The sequence below is a fragment of the Vicugna pacos genome, chromosome 6, assembly GCF_048564905.1.
Source record: "Vicugna pacos chromosome 6, VicPac4, whole genome shotgun sequence".
Lineage (NCBI taxonomy): Eukaryota > Metazoa > Chordata > Mammalia > Artiodactyla > Camelidae > Vicugna > Vicugna pacos.
The window spans coordinates 8,133,209-8,153,433 of record NC_132992.1 but is presented as its reverse complement, the minus strand read 5'-3'; the positions used below and the strand labels follow the sequence as shown (position 1 = coordinate 8,153,433).

At 43.2% G+C, this 20,225-nt stretch overlaps 1 protein-coding gene and 1 non-coding gene across 2 annotated transcripts in view; one reads left to right on the top strand and one right to left on the bottom strand.

Annotated features, from left to right (window-relative positions):
- Positions 1 to 20,225, bottom strand: part of RORA (RAR related orphan receptor A) — a 96,325-nt gene that overhangs the window by 40,495 nt on the left and 35,605 nt on the right. Inside the window, exon 2 of the mRNA XM_072962307.1 lies at positions 163 to 248. Within this exon, the coding sequence (XP_072818408.1) occupies positions 163 to 248 (86 nt within the window). The remainder of the gene's footprint in view (positions 1 to 162; positions 249 to 20,225) is intronic.
- TRNAG-ACC (transfer RNA glycine (anticodon ACC)) lies at positions 4,240 to 4,312 on the top strand. The gene has a single exon. It is a non-coding gene; the product is annotated as a tRNA-Gly (tRNA).

Here is a 20,225-nt window from a genome sequence, read left to right as displayed (position 1 = left end):
AACTTCCTCAGTCGTAATGAACATCCAAATATTTATTTTCTCCTGTCATTTCTCGTCACTCAAAATGCCAAGGAGTTGAATTTTTAGACAGAGAAGTCAAAAAAAAAAAAATCACAGAGCTACATCCTAACATGAATGGAAACAACAATTAAAAAGGCTTACCTTGCAGCCTTCACATGTAATGACACCATAATGGATCCCTGATGATTTGTCTCCACAGATCTTGCATGGAATAATTTCAATTTGAGCTGCAACAGAAGCACGCAACCGGTTAATTACATTTTCTTTTAAACACCTTATAAAAGCGTTCCCTGATCAGCATTTGTATAGTGAAAACTAATAACCTGCTAAACATTATACTGCATTAACTATTCATTGCTGAACTGTGAGGGTCCCCCTAGAGCACTGGACTAAATTATGGCTGCTCGTTATATAATAGCTTTCGGGTTATTAAAATGGGTCATTTGAGAAGGTGTTTAAGAACCCACAAGAAGACTGGAATCAGCATTTCAAAGCCTTCAAGAACTGGAGAGTTCGCAGTTTAGGCCTCAGAGCAAAGCAGATACTAAAATGTTTCCTCCCATCTCATTTTCCATCATTATTTTTAAAAGGTCATAAATCTGTCTTGGCTGAGCATTGTAGCTTGGCTGGCGGAGAAAAATATGCTCCAGAAAATCAAGACTTCTCAGGAAAATGATTCCATTCAAAACACTAATAAGTTACATATGACGGTAAGAATTCCTTACTCATCCTTTTTTAATTAACATAGTCGCCATGTGTTAAAAATTAGCCCATTTGTTGTACGATCAAAACCTTTCAGCCATAAAGTTAATATCCTATCTGAATTTAAGAATGATGAATCCTGACAAACAGGACAGGTAGCTTCTGAGTTCTTGAACATTGGAAATTGATTTCTCGGTACAGCGTGCGTGTGTTTCTAACCAAATGATTACTTAAAGGTGCCTCATGCTGGAGGAAGAACCAAATAATTAGGGTATATTACACCAAAGCTCTCAAATATGACAAAACACATTTCTAAGCAAACAAATATATTGAGCAGAGTTAGAAAGAGCATAATTAAGCATTAAAAATAACCTAAGGAATAGAATAATTAGGCAAAACAAAGTACTTGGACAACTATTAACTATAATTTATATGTGAAATAAAGAACCAACAGTGAGCTGTCTGTATAGGACGGCACCGTTCACCAGTTTACCTGGAATGCTGCATTACACTCAATTTATTTTTCATGGTTTTTATGACTGGATATCATGTCAGATTATCTACTAAGACACACACACACACAAATGCAAGTGCCCCAGTGCATTTCATTTTCATACAGCCCCTACTAGCGTCATGCCTCACACAAAGCAATGGCTTGTCCAAGGAATGTATTGCACAAAGTAAATAACACACATACACACAGAGCCCACTCTTTCTTCCAGCAGAATCTCATATCCTGGGATCACTTCCACAACCACTTACTCTGGATTTGATGCAATGTTGTATTGAACGCTTTGAAAGAGCACATGTTAAATTTCTGGATTTAACCTCACCGTAAACCATGAGGACCTGCTAACTTTCCATCAAGGGGACCACTGCAAGGACTGCAGTGACCTTCACGGAGGGCAGGCCATTCCAGAAGGAGAATCCTTTCCTATCAACCACTTTTAGTGTTGCCATACTGAGTCTGATTGCCCAAAGTCACAGACTGCTCAAAGTCTCACATCCAATCAACGTGCCATAATCCTGAAGCCTTCCGATACCCCCACATCAGTGTCTTTGCTCACTGCTTAATATGTCTATTCTGCCTTATGCAACTTATCGTGTTATAAGATCACATTGAACAAAAGTGATCATCTCCAAGTCTGCTTCCTCATCTTGGAGTCTAGCTTGATTTCTTCGGGGAAACTTCTTTATGACATCTGAACCCTAATCATGTTTCACACTTCTGCCCTTCCCATATTTTTAGTATACAGTCAAGACAAAGTTTTGTGCCACCGATCGCCTGCAACTCGAAAGAGGGACGGCTATGCTCAGTATTTATTTAGAGACTCACAAAAGCCAAGTGGTAGGAGAGAAATGCTGCAAGATGTTACCAGCTGAAAGTTATTGCCTGGATATTCCCATATGAGTTAACTAGTCTGTAATCAGAACCAGCCTCACCCACCCCAAGCCCTAAGGAATCGATTAATCAGGCAACATGAAGTACTTGGACCATCTATTACACGTAATTTGTACGAGAAATAAAGAAGACGGACACTCAACTTCTTCTGCTTATGTCTCACCTCAAGCTGTGATCACAGACATTAGACAGACAAACCTCATTGGGACGTTAGTTGAAGTCGGCATCAAAACTCTGAGATATTAAAGCAACACAAGCACTAAGCCCAGGTCTTTCGAGAGGTATCTTCATCCCATCTTAACATAGGGAGGCCAAGCACATGTATTAAGGCCCTTATAAGATAGGAAAGCCCTGTGCCAGATACGGGACACCGAGTAAACCTGTCCCTGGATCAAATGGAAAATGATGTATTGCGGTTCATTCTGTCTGGACTCTTAGTGGATTACCCATGAGAAGTGACACGATGATGTTTAAGGCAGTGACCAAAATCACTCCTGTAATCTTGCAAGTGATCCGGAGGTCTCATGTGGAGGAGTCTGCTCATGACGGGGGAGGCCCCTGGACTGCCATCCTGGCCCAGTAGGTCCCACCCTCCCAGTGGCTCACAGCCTGGTTGGGGAGAGGGTGTGAGCGGGGGTGGGTGTAGTGGGAAAGTCACTGTAGTGCAAAGCCAGAGTTTGGTGCCATTGCTGCACAGGACGGCTGGCCTGAGTCAGGCCCCCCAACTTCTGGCTATCAGCCTTGCTTCAGCTCCCAGGGTCGTTCAGATGTGCAGGGAACTCAAGCTGAGACATATTTTACAAGACTTCTGGGGGCCAAGATTCTTGGTATGAATGGACTTACTGTAGAGTGAGTGTCCTGTATTTTCAAGCTAAGGGCTGTTTGCCGAGAACTTCCCCCATCTCCTCTCCACTGTGCTTGGCTCCAGTGGGCAATGTTGGCCGAAGATCCTGAATTAGTTAGAATCAGTTTCCTTAGGAACCTCATGGTGAGCTGATGGGAGGGTTCTCCAGAGCCAGTTTCAGATACTGACTGGTCAGATTAAACCATCCCACTAGCCTACTCCCAGGGTGGCTCTCTTATCTCAGAAGACAATTTCAGTTTCAAGTGCTCTTTAGGAAATGACTAAAATCCACCTGCTCCAAAAGGCAAATTCTCTGAACGCGATCTGATCACGTGTTGATCTTTCCAGAAAGCAAACATTTGCAGATTGGAGCAGAATACTTCCTCTGTCTTCCATATAATCCAACAACACACAAAAGCCACCTCCATCCACCTTTTAGCCAATTTACAGAATTCAAGTATATCCAGGAGAGAAAAAAAAATGTAGTCACTGCCTTACAAATTTTTCAAAACGTAAGCAGTTTCGTGCCATAAATTTGAGTTTTCAGACCTGTAAGAGAGGAACGACTAAAATCTCCTTGCCCTTTGCCTTCTGTCCCTCAGGCTTTTCCATTTTCCAACAGGCAATGTTGTGTCTTTTCAAAATAATCTTCTTTTAACACAAATCACGACTCTCGGCCCACATATATACTGCACACATTAACTCAGCCAGTATTTCAAAGGATGAAATCTGTCAGACACCACTACTGTCACAAGAGTATTGATTAAATTAGTCCCCATCCATATTCATTGCAGCAAAGAGGTTTATTGTGTATAGGATATCTGAAGCAAGATGCACACACATGATCATGAATTGGCTTAACAATGAACAATCTCGCTATGAAAAAGTCTAATTTGCCCACATTTTCAGCTCTGTTGCCTAAATAATTTGCTCTCTCATGCACCCGAAATAATTCAAGCAGGCTCTCCACACCTGCCCAGGCAGATTCCTGCAGTTTCAAGGAGCGGACGACACACGGCAACGGGGCGGCAGGAAGCCCTGGAATGCAGGCGTGCTGATTGGCTACAGGGTCCCTGGGCTGGGCTGCCGCTTAGTGCTGCGCCTCTGTAGGAAAGTTTGCTTTTTCTTTTAATTACACTAAAAATCAACAAGACATGGGCATTCTCAACACTTCATTTGTTCCTCAGGACCTATTTCTGGAGATACCTTGGTCCAGAGAAAAATGCCCATTCTCCAAAGAATTAAAAAATACAACTGTGTAGTGGGGAGGGGAGGGTACAGCTCAGTGGTAGAGCACGTGCTTACCACGCACGAGGTCCTGGGTTCAATCCCCGGCACCTCCATTAAAAGAAAAACAAAACAAAAAAACACCTAAAATTGCCTCCTCCCCCCCAAAGAAAACAACCAAAAAAATATAATCGTGTAAGTGTTGGACCCCTCACTTCATTCTGTGAGCGAACAGTGATCTCTCGATGACAATCTAAATGGGTTGATAATAATCAATAATATCTAACAAGTATTTGGGCTTCTAATGTGTCAGGCATGATTGTACTTACTACTTCCAAAACCCTACGAAGTAGATTATTATCCTCATTAACATGGTCTGCATTTTTTGAGATGAGAAAACTGAAGCTCAAAAAGGCTAAATAACTTTCCCAAAGACAGAGAACTAGGAAGACGTAAGCCTACCGTCTGGACACACTGGACACATTTCATCTTTTCTTTAACTCAGAGGCCCCCCTTTCTCATCACACTGCACAGCCGAAGCTAAATCGCTCCAATAACAAACTTCAGGAACACACTGCTCTTGGTAGGAAACCATTAACCAAGGATCAAAAGACGTTTCATAAGGAATTTGGTTAAACTTAATGCTACTCAGAACTGATGGTGAGATGTGTTTCGGGGAGTTACCTGACTCGTTTATAACTGGAAATAATCATCAGCCTTCTAAGAGCATTCTTTTTCATTTTATAAAATTCCAAGTAGGGTTTTTGACCTTAGGGTGACCAATAACAATGTTTACCAATTTTAAGGCTGGGAAAATTACTCGACCTACCTCTCCGAGTCTCGGTTTCATATCTGAAGAGTCCATGACCTGATGTATAAATGCCACAGCACATACGATCATTTTATGTATGTCTTCTCTGTACATGCACATCACACAACTCAGAAACAGCTGGCACTCAAAACTTAGTTATTATTATTGTTATTGTTGATAAGAAATCCTGCGTTATAGCGAAATGAAATTCTTTTCTCCAGACTTTAAGCTCTTTCCAAAGTGGGGATAGAGAAAAGCTGCTTATCCTCCGAATAATATGACAGGCAGTTCATACCAGCTACCACAGCAATCCTTTACAACGCTGGCACTTAACTGTTTGCTACAACACAGCAGGATGTTGCAATCAGTGTGGGATGTGTCTCAAGGAATTTGTTACTAATAATAGTAAAAAAAATTTAAAGTTTTTTATTGCTTTATATAAAAAATAAACTAATATGGATCTAAGCTTACCCCAACAATATCTTTTACTCAGGCTCCACTGCACAAATATATACTTTCTTGAGTTTAACTGAACAGGGCGGGGTTATAGCTGACTTGCCAGGAAATGGCCGAACCCTGGGTACACCCATGACAGTATGTCACACTCACGAATGCCAAGCAATTTTGTGTGTGTTGCAAAAACTGTCAAGAACTGCTGCTTGAAAAAAACAACTATCTCGACCCCAGTCTGTGGATGGTGTTTTTCCTGGAGGGCTGAGAATACGGAGGACTTTTCACCTGCTACGTTACAGATTTCTCTAATGTTTGAATTTTTTTTTACAACCAGCATGTATGACTTTTGTAAGCAGAAAAACCAATAAAGATTAAAAAGAAAAACCCTAAGGCATTTGATTTTATTTTCAGTAAAATGGCTTGAGTCCTTTATGGATTAGTCACTCTATTTTATCCCCTGTTTAAAACTGCTGGGGTATTAAAGGCTTCTGCAGCGGCCTGGACGGCAGGCTGGCCTGCAGGTCAAGGTTGGTAAAGAGAAGGAGTCTTCACCTGGTTCTCTGGAGGGACTTTGGTGACTTGTGGCTTCTAGAATTTGATGGCCCCTTGGGGTCTGGCCACCTCTAGTTCCAGGAGAAGGACCCTGCCCAGTGGAGCCCAGCCGAGGGGCCAAAAGTCGAGGCTGAGATTCACCTGCCTGTGAGCCCTGCGGCAGAGTGGCCGTGGCAGCCTGGAGTAAGGGAGCCCTTCTCTCTCTCTACGCTCTCCCTGCTGCTGCGGGAGGCCCCAGGCCACCCACCGTAAGGGTCTGCAGAGAGCTCTCACTGCACCTCCATGGTGGGAGGGGAACAGACTGTGGGCTGTGATCAGTTTGGCACACTCTGTCCTTCTGGGCCAGAGACCCGGAAGTGCACAGCATGGCTGTGTTTCACAGCCCAGGCATGTTCAATAGTCCTCCTGGGTGGGGAGGGCCGAGTTCCAGCTGCGTCCTGTGCAAACTGATAATCCACGTGTTCTGCCATTCTGTCTGCTGAATTTAGACTACATATAATACTGGTATGTTTCCCTGGCAGAGGCTTTTCTTCTACCGATTTTGGGTTCCTCCATAACAGTCCTTGAGCCTGGCTGAACGTCGCCAAAGCAATTAGCCCTCTAATTGGAAAAGCCCTGCCCCTTTGGTAGAGCAGTCTTGGGGTCATTTCTGGCAACACGAATAACGCCTGATATGTGCAGAGTTCTGTAACAGGTTTTAGAGGTTTTGTCCTCATAAGCTTGTTTTGACTTCAGTGTTCACAACAACTCGGAAGTAGGCAGCCCCATTCTACAGAGGTGGCAAATGAACCTCAGGAGGGTTAAATGGCTTCTTCTCTAGCTCTAGATTTCCCAGGGTTTAATTGCAGAGGCAGACACACACACACACACGACAGACTTGGTGTCTCTTTGCTGCTCAGGATTATTTGATGCCTTTAGATTTACGTTATCATCAATCTGGGGCTCTCAAGGGGAAATGTCACGAGAAAGTAAGGGCAGGAGGCTGATTTAGCTAAGAAGAGGAGCTGGCAATCCTTCTGCATTTCCCTCTGACTCTCGACTCCCTGGGTGGCCTCAAGCAAGTCCCTGACACCTCCACTTCCTCCATGTATAAAATGGGAACAACTCCTACCTCCCAGGCAAGCGATGGTAAATGAATGCTCGCAGGGCTCTTTGAAGATGAAAAGACCTTGTGTAAATGGGAAGCTTCAGGAAGCTTGGTATATCATTCTTGGCAAGGACCAGGACGCTGCGCCCTCACTACCCACAACAGGTTCTGCCGCAAAGAGAAGAAAGAAAAATCCACAGAACTGTAATTTTCGTCTGCTAACTAGACTTACTTAAAGGTTCTCTTTTTAATTGCTGGTTTCCAAAATGCCTTCCTGAGGGACTGATGGGTCCAGATGTTACTATCTCAGTCTCAGCTGGAGAGAAAAAGCACGGAGATGGAGAAGTCACCTCTCTATAACAGCTGCCACATGCACAGTCACTGAACTAAACCTTCCCCAGGGCTCGGGCAGTCCTGCCGAGGCATCACATCACGGACGTGGCACAATTCCCACTTGTTATGCGCAATACACATCCGTATTGCCCTCTGACATCCTCAGCCTTGGTATTAAGTTGATGTTTGACTCAAGGATCCCGTCAAATTACAGCCACCAAAAAAAAAAAAAAAAAAAAAAAAAAAAAACGGGTCCTTGGAGCCAGGGTAGAGCTCAGTGGTACAGCACATGCTTGGCATGCAAGAGGTCTTGGGTTCAATTCCCCAGAACCTGCATTATTAAACAAACAAACCAACCAACTCTAATGACGTCCCTCTCCAAAAAATAAAAATAATAATTTTAAAAAAGGTCCTGCACCTTACTCTGCCTCCCCACCCCCACCGAAGTCCTGAACCTCATGTACTGTCCTAAAGCCACTTCTTAAAAGCTTTATTGTGACAATGGTTTCTGCTGAAAAGGTAACAGCTTTTTAAAAGCCATTTTTTAAAAAAATAAAAAGTGTTGCATATACTTGTCAGATACATACACATAAACACACCTCAAACTGTCAAGAGATAAAGCATTTGCAATCTAAACCTACAATGTGACAAAACTGGAGTTTTGAAACTTTGACTGTTTCCTTCCGTCTTCATACATGTTAAGACTTAGGCGCGTAAGCGTTGAAACGCTGGGCCAGGAGGCCCCACGTGAATTCGCAGCAGGCCGAGCTGTGTGTGCAGGAGATCTGTGCAGAGCGAGGAAGACAGGCGCGCGCTCTCCTGTGGCTCTCTGTGACGGTGCAGGTAGCCCTGACAATGGGAACGGAACCTTAATCCTTTGTAACACGCTTCTATCCCTCCTAGATTAAGCTTTCCAGAGAAACTGACTCGCATTCCCTGATGCATAGGTATTTTTGTTAGAAGTCAAATCCAAACGAGTGCTTTTGTCCCTAGATGAGGACGTTCTGTCAAATCAGAGAGGAAACAGATTTCTCATAGAGAGGAGCAGTGGATGGCTTTGATTTTTAGATGCAGTTCTCTCCAGAACTCTCCTACTACACAGTAATGCACAGAAGACCTCGATTTAAGGGCAATGGATTCTTTCTCTCTCTAACCACCTGGTGACCAACTAAACCTTGAATACAAGAATTAAACAGCAAGAGAAGCTGCTCCCACTTTACCTATCCAGTAGGTCGAATACTGAATAAATTCTCACCCAACAAAAGATGATGCCATTAAGATCAGCATATAAGTACTTCTCTTTTTCTTTCTTTTTTTGGTCTTTCCTAATCTAATTGTGCTATCACTTTTGGGAACAACAGAATAGCTTTGTTGCTTTATTTTTTTTTAAACTAAAAAATTTTTAAATTATTTTTAGGGGGGTGTAGTTAGGTTTATTTACTTATTTTTTAAATGGAGCTACTGGGGATTGAACCCAGGACCCCCTGCATGCTAAGCAGGCACTCTACCCCTGAGCTATGACTTTCCACTTGTACTTGTTATCGAGGATTTGTGGGGCTATGTGAAATCAGGGACTAAGACAAAGGTAACTGGCCATTCAGCCAATTATTCTTGGTTGGGATAAAGATTCTAGAATTAACTACGTGTTTTTCAATATATAGTTCTTGGAGATTTTCTAGGACCTGGAGACCAGAAATGTCTCATCAAAATCCTTCTCTTGAATCTCTCAGAGTGGGCTGTTAACTGTTGTTCCACATCAGCAGGAAAAAGTACTCACTTTAATTTACTAAGTGGTTAGACTATGATCAAGGGAATTTCCTAAAAACTTCTTTTCCAACAATAGGTATGTGTCCCTTATATAATTCTGGATAATACTAGACCCTAAAAAAAGTCATCTGACCCACAGAACTGCAGCTAATCTTTTCTAGCGATCAGCCAAACTCTAGACACCAATTCCTTTTTTCCCCTTAACAAGAGCAATTGTGCCACATTTAGGTTATGTCTTCCTTTGCTCGCAGTTGAGAGCAATGGGGTCAGCTCTTTGCTCTCATCATTCAAAGTCTGTTTTTCACAACAACAGAAAAGAACAGCTCTAAAACCAAACCAAAACTGGAGATCTTATCTAGTTTCTGCTTTGCCAAAAACATCAGAATTACTCTTACTGCCTTCTATGAAATAACCTTACATTACACCATCACCTCAAAATTCTCACATCTTAGACCAAGAGATAAGCACTCCAAAATTCTCACACCTTAGATCAAGAGATAACCTCACACCTGCCTATGCATATCTCAAGCCACTGCCACCTATGACCCTGGTATTTCAATTTGTAAGATTTTATGTTTTTTAAGGGAATGTTGCAAAAGTAAACAAACCTGGCTTCAGTTACAAGTCCAAAGACAGGAAAAATCCATTAACACAGAAATGGGTCTTATAACAAGTAGGATATGGGTTTAAATCTATTTGTTTTCTGGCTTCTTATGAGTCTGGTTCATGGTATGCTTAGCAGATAACATCACAGTTCACTGACTAAATCAGTCAAAACATTCTGTCGGCCTCAGAATTCTCTTTAAAGGGCCAAAGTCTCCTGCCTAAAAGGTCGCCAACGGATTGCTAATTCCAGCTGCACGATTTCTATGACTCCTTAACGTACCACCACCTGCTGAAGATGTGCCAAAGTAGGTCAAAATAACAGGAATCCAGGTTAAGTCATCCTACCTCACCAGGCAAAGGTTCTTTCCATTAGCTTAGCTTTTTTTTTTCTTCAAAGATCAGTTACTATTCATTGAATATTAGACCATGTCATTTAAGAAATTTTCCCTAACCAAATTGTTTGGAGTCATGGCAAAAAAATTGGAAATAACTTGTAACTTTAAACCCTGAAAATACTTTGGCTTTCCTCTAAATTAAGCCATAGAGGACTAAGATGACAGCATGTCCACAGCCACAGGAACAGGCTGGTGACACCAAACATTTCTTGGTGCACAGATCATTTTGGTGGGTGAGGCTGGTTAAGAGGATTATCCCACAGTCCAGATCCCCACTCCACCTCTGCCCTGTTTCCCACTCCACAAAGTCTCCCTGGAATTAACAAGGACAACGGAGTTCTGGGCAAGAGACCAGGGAAGGGTCTGCTTTTCATTAAAAATCACAAACAAATTATTTAGACTTACCAGAAGCAGAAATGGAGATGTCAGATTAATCATTTTAAGGCTATAAGATTTTGAGGGATTAGTGACCAACTCCTAGAAGAAAAATCCTACTGGGTTCTCCACCGCCAATTCCCAGGACATAGCCCAGGACATCCAGACAACACATACGGCAAGTTCTAACCCTTCAGATTCATCACAGATGTATTTCCGGACTGCAGGTCAATGGTAATTTTTTAAAAATTCTCTTTGATAACGCTTTTCTAAGACAATCAGTTCAGCCAGACATAGGAATGACCAGACAAATGACTGGAATGGTTTTTCCTGCCTCCCTATCTAAACGCATGTTTTTAAAACTTGTTTAGTATAGAACTGTTTCCATTCTTAGTTATAATATATAATGTCAGCTAGAGAATGGACAACAACATGGGCTGATAGCTGAAGCACAGCTGTCTTCTCTGTTCCCCAGGGGGAAAAGCAGGAGCTGGTAGCTATTTCTTCGTTGGACAAGGAAATATAGAAAAAGGCAGCAGAGCCTTATTAAGTAGTTGTGAGACATGAGGAGAAGGAGTGCTCTGGACCAAGCTTCGAGACCGTCAGATTTATTTTAAGAAGGTCTGACATCTAAGCATCAATTCACAGACTAAAACACCTAATAAATGTCATTTTTTCCCCCAGCAAAAGAAAATGTATATCTTGAGGGTTTACCTTGAAGCTATCTATTTTTATGTAAGTCATGCTCTGGGGTGAGGTCAGAACTCCAGAGCCATGAAAAGACAGCAAAATAAGGTTCACGACACTGTCCCTCCTATTCCATTTTCAGTTTCTGCTCCTATAATCCAAGGACCTCTTTCGCCTGCAAACATTTCAGATGACATCCCACGGCTGCCCTGCACATCCTCCTCTCTGCTAGCCAGCGTTTGGCAATGTGTGTCCCTGTCACCGAGGAGAGCTTGAGCGAGTGCGACACTACCGTTGGGATAAGTGACTCTTTCTAATTTGCAGTAAAAGCGCACCATTCACACACTTTGGTACTCGGGGAGGGTAGGGTTTTGAAATCCACTTCACAAGTGATGGCAGCGCGATTCACATCAGGTGGAAACACACACTCTGACTGCTAACAGCTGCTACAGGCACAGCTTTCTGTCATGGCTGGAGCTCAGAAGAGTAGGTCCTTTCTAACGTCCATGGCTGCTACCATCTTACATCATTGCACGCACACACACACACACGTTCCACACGCTCGCACACAGATCTCTTCAGCTATAAGTCCTACCACCACTTGCTGGGAACCTGCATGACTAGGCACTAAGGATGCAAAGACGGTATACGGAACCCACTAGCCCGCTTCGTCTTGTTACCTTAGCTTCACTGTATGTGAACTAAGGATGACAGATGACACTCTTCTAACAGGAGATGAGGGACTGCCAAGTTGGTGGAGCCGAAGGACGCGGTGCTCGCCGTCTCCCATGAATTTGACAACAACTATGTCTACACACAGAACAGTTCGCACATAGTATCTACTGAACTTTGGCCGAATGTCTCTTACTATTGGAACTACAAGATATGCAACAAGTTTCTACTGTATAGCACAGGGAACTATATTCAGTATCTTGTAGTAATTTATGATGAAGAAGAATATGAAAACAAATATATGTATGTTTATGTATAGACTGAAACATTAGGCTGTACCCCAGAAATTGATACAGCATGGTAAACTGATGGCACTTTCATAAAAAATAAGATAAAAATAAAAAGAGAAGAAAGAAAAGAACAACTTTGAAGGTAAAGTGGAGAGGCTCACTTTGCAAGCTCTAGAGGCTGGGGTTGAATCCCTGGCCTGCCACTTGCTAGCCGTGTGAACCAGGGCAGCTTTCCTAATCTCTTCGCACCTTATTTTCCTCGCCTTTAAAATGGTCCCTACCTCCTTACAATAGAGTAACCAAGTGCCTGTAGAATCTGTGCCTAGCATGTAGTACGTGCTCAGTAAACGTTAGCATCATCATCATCATCACCGCTCTTTCTTCCGAAGTCAGCAGTACTCGGCAAGGGCTGCTACCGAAGCTGAGGGAACGAGCAGAGGAATGAAGAGGGGAGGGTCATCATATTCCTTTCAGAGACAGACATGGAGTCCGGCGGCTTTATTTCTAATGCACAGGCGTAACATGAGAGGTAACATTAAGCAGGGACAACGCATGATGGAAAGAAGCCACTGTGGATTAAGTCGGCCACCCACTTTCCAGGTAGAGCCCACAGCAAGGCTGGCACCTTGGAGAGGTAGTGAGCAGAGGAAGTGGGAGAGAGGCTTCTAAAAGCGGTGTGGTGAAGCACGGAAAGGGCCCAGCTGCGGGGGTAGGAGGCTTCTAAATGACTGGCTAACCAGTGACATTTACCGGTCACCTGGGAAGCTCCGCAACCATCTTTCTCCAGGGCTCCGCCTCCCCCACAGGGGAGAGCGCAGACACTCCCTGTCTTGCGTGTAGAGTTGCACTACGTAATCTTCCAGATCCGGTCCTCCTATATGCCTCTGCGATTTGATGAGAATGAGTTGATCTGCCATTTCCCCAACAGCTGGGACATCTTTTGATGGTCAAACCCAGCAGGTGGCACCTAGTAGGGAAAAGTAGTCATCGTATGCGGAAGAGAAGCCCACCTCACAACCAGTTTGTCTGTTTCCGTCGCACTTTGGTTTAGAAAAGGAAATGTTCTCCTCAAGGTCCGGAGTGAAAGTTCTGGCAGAGCACCCACTGGAGCTAGGACATTCTGTTTCTACATACCTGCCCCCTCCCTTCTGTTTGCTACTATCAATCAAAGAGAATTCCTTTCAAAACCACATCCTGCCACATAGAAGAGACAGGGCAACACGAGACTAACATGGTGTGGATGGAAAAATAATGTTTTTTTTTCCCTTCAGGGTAAACAATTTCAGTCGCATGTGCTGGGACAGAATCAGGTTGTTTTTATTTTTCTGTCTCTCTTTGAAGGCCACTGACAGGTGTGCTTTTGCTTTAAATCCGTAGAGGCAAAGCCCACGGCAGGCAGCATCAGAAATTCAAATCCGTTTCCCATGGTTCTTTGTTTTCCAGAACAAAACTTTCTCCATCAGTGAAGCATTTTCGACCTCAAACTACACGGTTCCCAGCTACAACTGTTTAAGCCCTTATACGTCAAGGGTCAAGTCCAAGGCCATGTCAGGGACCATTAGGACACAGAAAAGTAACTTCTGAGGCAAGGGCTGGTGATAACACAAAAGTGTATTCAGTAAACAAGAGCCTTCCCCGTGAGGTGTTGGGGTGGCTGGAGTCAGTCCAGTGCTGCAGGAAAATCAACCTAACCAGTCACCTTGACCCGCCCTGGTTCTGCCTTCCCTGTTATTCAAAGGGACTCAAAGTAGTCACTGAAAGTAAGCCCAAAATTGGAACTCAAAAAAAAAAAAAATAAGGCTTAGAGAAAAATTGTTTGAACAAGTGTTCAGACTTTGAAATTGAAATTCTGGATGCGACAGAATCTTTTTAGGTGCATAACCTTGGTACGCTTGTCTGAAAAGAATCAGTAACACCTCAAACACATCCACCAGTAAACAGAAGGATGGCTAGCACGTGTGAGGAATTAGTATTCATTTTAAACATCCTTTAAAATCCATCACAAGAATAAGCTTGGCTGGTCCTTCCCCTGCCCCACCCTCTAAAGTGAACAAACAGTATTTCTATTGAAGACAATTTCCTGTTCTTGGAATCAGCTTTTTGAGTTGTCAATCAGACAAGAAGAGCTGATTAATTTATCATAGAATTGACCATTGTTGGTGTCAAGGCAGGTAACTTGACCAGAGAAAGCAGTCCATTCCAAAATGTTTCTTGAGAGTGAAGGATTCTGTCTGTGGAGCTAAACAGTGCTCAAGAGGTGCATTTTATTGCCCAGTGAGACAGCACAGTGCGTTTTCAAGCAAATTTATTATTTTCCTTTCTGTCCTCACTTCCTTTCTTTCTTGACTTTCTGGACATTACTAATTCATTTCAAAGAATGCTTTCTTGGGGCATCATTTTACAAATATTCTTTGAGAACCTATACCGAAGTTCAGGGCACTTTGTAAAAACATAATGTCATCAATAAGGCAGGGAGTTCTCAGGCATAGGGAGAGCAGTGTTTTAAAAAGATCTGTGTAACTTTCATACGGTGTCACTCCAGGGGCTTTCCTTAAAGGGACCTTAAGGAAGAGATTAAAACGGAGAAAAACCGAACTTTGAAAGTGCTGATCAGGCTGCCTTCTGTCTAACCTATGTCAGGGGGTCAAAGAGCCCCTCAGCCCCACTGGACACCACGATGTCTCACTCCTCTCCTAACCTGACAAATAGCTGTGACTTCTCCATCCCTGCTGACTTTGCCACGCCCACGTTTTATTCAACTACAATCGAAAGAAGAAGAGTAAGAAAGGACAATAAGGGAGAAAGCTGAAAACCCCGAGGGTCAACGGACTTGCTTCCTGAACTCACGATGTACTTCAGTATTCTAGGAATTTAAGTTCATATTGTCATTTGAATTAATGTTTGGTGGGTCTGTTGAGAGAGTAATTGCTAAACTGGGAGGGATTAGTCACAAAGACTTTTAACGATGGGTATAAACGGCCCGTGGGCCAAGGGTTTGCGACTGCGAGTGGCAGACCTAAGAACGGTTTCCACAGGACTGCTGCGGCTCACTTGACACCAGTGTGGCTACCTTTCCCCATCTGCAGCAAGTCAAAGCAAGTCAAACAACCCCTAGGAGAAAGGCACAGGGACAAGAAGATGGGGAGCATTTCATAAGCCTTATAACAATGAACTGGTAAGATAGCCCATTTTATACCCCCAAACACACCAAGCTACAAAACAGGGTAAAGCATGGGTAGTCTCCAGAGGAGAAGACTTCAAGGCTACAACTCATATACCCATCAAATCCCCTAGTGTGCCCTTGCCTTGAACCCCGGGCTGAGGAGCTGAGGTTTGCCCAGCCTGGAACCAGGGATGCTGCACTGTCTGCAGTCAAAGCCCTGAGCTGCCCCATGAACACACTCTGCTCTTCCTCTTCAGTGATTTCTGAACTGGTGGCTGAAGTCAGAAATTCTCCCGTGATCACTATCAGACCATGACAATGAACTTCACCATTCCTGGTCCCCTTGGGCAGGAGTTTCCCTATTCTTTTCCCTCCGTTCAGCCTCCCACACTCACTGCTTACTGTTTGGTTTTCTTAGGGGAGTAGGAATTCTGACATAGTCGAACACGTCTACGATCGGGGAGAGGTGCTCTGGGTCCTGGACACATTCTGTACGTGTGGAGATGCTTCTGGGCTGTGGCAGAGGATGGTCTTTGACCGTCCTTTGTCTTTATTGTGGCCGTTATCTGCCGTATTAATTTTCTGGAAGAAGAAAATGAGTGGCCAATATTTTCTTCCAGCCAAATCCCTGGGACCAGCCGCTCCCCCAAAGGGGGGATGGGTCTCCAAAGCCGTGATGTCATTGCCACAAATGATGCTGAACTCCTTTTGCACCTGCTCCCAGTGCCGGTGAGATGAGATACGAGAGACAAGTTTGCCACTCTCTAGGCACTTTTTTTTTTTTTATTAAAAGAAAACAGCCTTGCCTGGTTTCTTCTCTATTCATCCCATTAATTATTGACTGTTTTCAAAAACCAGATTCATCTCTGCGGGAGAACAATGGCCACGATGGGGAACATGGAAACTTTGCTAACGGAGGTGAAAGCAGTTCCAGGACAGGAATCACATCTTAGTTTCCGGCCGTGACGGAGTCTTTGGCAAAGACATTTCACTCCGCGGTTGACTGCTTTGAAGGGGCAACGTTCACGTGGAAGCACACCTTCTAATACATTTGTTAGAATAAAATCAGCCTCATCACCTAATAATGAAAATGACTTTGGGAGGAACCTCTGAGCCTCCTGTTTCACTCTCCTTACACCACTGTTCGGTTAGCGTGGACCTGGTGGAAATTCTGATTGCATGACCCATCCCTGCTGCATTAAAACATGCGTTCTGATGTCATGCTCTGAAATAAACTAAGCTGTTTGCGACAACTACCTACACACAAATGAGAAAATTACATGACAAGGGGCCTGAGACAGCCTGCCGCTGGGACACAGGTTATTACTGCCAGCCGTCGTCGGCATGGTTTCTGGTTTCGCAGTAAAAGAAGACGACTTGAAAGGACTCAGTGGTTTTTCTGCTCTTCTGAAATGAAAACATTCAGTGAGCGCATAGCATTGGGTTGTCATTAATGTCAGTCATGCGAAAACACTGTCTCCACGAACACTGCAGTCACTCCCCGCTCCAGACCATGACTTTCCACTCTCTGGCATTTCGGGCACTGGGCTGGTCCTTTTCCAAAAGAGGATCTTTGGGCAATCCGTTCTAGGGACTCAAACAGATACAGCGCTCTTAAATGAACAGGTGGCCTGAATTTGCTACAGTTAGCCCATAATTTCCATGAGAGAACGTGTTCCTTTCTGAGAAATATTGCAAATAAGGAAATCCTCAAATCTTGGAGGGCAAGAAGTATATAAATACTATAATTATACTTAAAGGTACCCAGGGTTGATTCAAAATAATGTAGTGGATAAAAATACACAAAATAATATAGTGGATTTAAAAAGTAGCTTTACACTGCTCCTGCGGACGTTCTTCATGAAGTTCAGTGTCTTACTGCTGAAAACAGAAAAGACTCTGGCTTTCTTGATATATCTGAGGAGTGAGGAATTAAGCATGTTGTGTTGGGTGGAATTAAAAGTCCATTAAAAAAGTTGCCTTTTTTTTTCCTCTATACAATCAAGTAGGGCACAAGAGAGAAGAAAATAAAGCTTTTTTCTTAGGTTGGGAGTGTTAGGAAGTGGTATTCATGATCGTATCTATTTTGCTTTTGTTATTTTCCTCCCCTCATGGGTTGCCCATGAATTAATTTAAGAAACAAGCAAAGCATCAGGGGAACAGGCTAAATATAAAACAGTATATGCTATATTCTTTGCTTTCAAAACTCTAAGAGCGAGCTACTGAACTTTGGATAAGAAAAAATTTCATAATTCCCCAGGATATCACATATGTGTCATACTTGCTAAAGTGGTAGTATCCTGTTTTTAATATCACTTTTTTTTTTATTGCAATGAGTTTTAAACAGCCAAGGTGAATTTTCACCAAGAGATTGCCTGTGTGGTGGGGGTGGGACATCTGATGATACTTTTATGGTAACTTCTTTTATTGCACTCATTTTCTCTGCTTTCAAATTATAAATTGAAACTACAATGTCACTCTCCGTCCTCCGCACCTCCTTTCTAATCTACAAAGGAAACAAACATTTATATTTTATTATTTGTATTGAGAAACAGCCACAAATGGGACCCCAGAGTTTTTTAAGTTTTGCTTTGTAAGTGTCTGATTTTCTTAAAGCCTTCGATGGAATCACAAGGACAACGTAGCTCATTTCATAAAACAAAACATAAGTGATATTTGAAAACTAAGTGGACAAAGAATGTAACTGTTTATATTTGAGCTGCTTTTGCCCTGGTAAAAAGCACAGAACACATAAGGCTTGAAATCTGGATGGGCATTTTAACGTTTTAAAACTCACAACACAGTCATTTCAAAGAATAATGTTTAAAGCCTAAGAATTTATAATCTTTGTATCAACGGTTTCCTCCATCAGTGCTCACCAAAGAGACATTAAAATATTTGTTTTACTATAGAATCATATCTGGAAAATATCAATAGAAGTGCCATTAGTTATCCATCCATCTGATTTGGACATTAAAAAGATTGAAGTGCATAGTAAGCTTTCACTGGAAAAGAATGCATTTTTTTCATGTTGTTTGTTTTCCTCAAGGACAGTCAGAAAAAGATGTAAATGAAGGTACATATTATCATGTAAATGGTGACTTTCAAAAGAGATGAAGAAGGAATCTCAATTAAGCCACATTAATTCTGAAATAATAACAGTTCAAGCTATGAACGGCTGAATTCACACCTCAAAATTACACCCAATATACTGGCTTACAAAAATAAGTTTTCAATCGTGTGAAATCCTTACCACACTTACAGAAAACAAAAGAAGCACTTGGCAGAAACATGCTGGTTTTGCTACTCTTTTTGCTCACTTAGTTTGGGCAGAAGATTCGCTGTGTGGACCATGTGTTTCTCATCACACTCAACCAACACCTATAGAAGAAGTCAAGACAGAGACGAATTCAGTCGCATCTGTTCACCTTTCAGACTTCTGCAAGGAGATGTCTCAGGAGTCCGTAAGTGGCATCACTTAAGTGCTAACTACAGCTGTACAAGGAATACGCAGTGCATGACCACAGCCATGCAGAAGAGATTCGTGCACATTTATTTCTTCAGCATCTGGAAATTACTGGTAAGAGTGATTCAGTTCCCTTGCCTGTTGTCTTGATAACCTCTTACCTTTTAAGCAAAAGGAAACGCATACTGCACAACAGCTTTACCACTCTGACCTCGATAGGGAGTAAGATGACAGACGCCGAGGAAGCAGAAGCCGGTCACTTACACCCGGAAGTGATTTTGATGCTTTGGCTCGTTCTGACCTCCGCTCAGTTCCCGCAGCTTGGTCAGCAGATGTGGTGGCTTACCTAAAACGTGCTGTTTCTAAGGCTGAAGATACTGAGGGTAGTTTGGGTGTATGAAGGCTCCTCTTTGTTCCCTTTTCATTAACAATCTCAAATATAGTCCGTTTACACTAATCGGCCTCAGGAAGGGAAGTTAGAAAACCTCGAGGAAATCCTCCCACTGCCCTTGCAGGGATACCTCTCTGGCCCCTTCCCTGTCTGAAACTCCTTCTCTAGGTTAAACTGTAAAGTCTGATTCACCTCTCGTGAATCATAGCTTTTGTTTTCTTTAGCATGTTCTAAAAAGCTAAACTGAACCTTTCACATCACAGAACTCCAGCCCTGTAAATACCCCTGCGATGACCCCACCCAGCCTGTGACTTCAGCCAAGGCACCTGGCGCTTGGAGAGGTAAAATGATTGTCCTGAGGTGACCAACCTAGGGGGAGACCACGGAGACATTCTCACCCACATCAGCTCCCTCTCCTGCCATCTTTTCAACTAGGTTTGCCCCCACCTCCCCATTTCACACGTGAGAAAACAGAACCAGAATCGACAAAAATTGCTCCCTTGGGAGGAGTGAGCAGGTTAGTTTCTCAGAGGGGTGGCTAGTTGACATCTTCGCAGCCGCAGGGGCCCTGACCTTGGTGACACAAAACACAGCACGGCCCACGGCTCATAGCAGTGGTGGTGGGGAAAGGCAGGGAGATTTGGCATCACAGGCAGAACACTGGGCAGCTGGGGGTGGAGAGGGTCATCAGGGAGGGAAGGTTCTGGCAGATTGGGAAGATGATGGTGGTGCCAAAGAGGAAGAAGATATTGAAATAAAACTGTGTCCACTTGGCATTCTTCCCCAGTCCCAGTCCTGGCCACAGTGCACTGCAGACATATCTAGAGACATAGAAACTTAACCTGCCTTTTAAAGTCTCCCTCAATATATGTCCTAGGGTCCACAGGAAATAAAAAAACCAGAGGCACCCCTGGCCTTCTACCCGCAAGTCATCTGCTATTGTAATACTTGGATTCATTCTTCATTCTTTATCACTCCCTG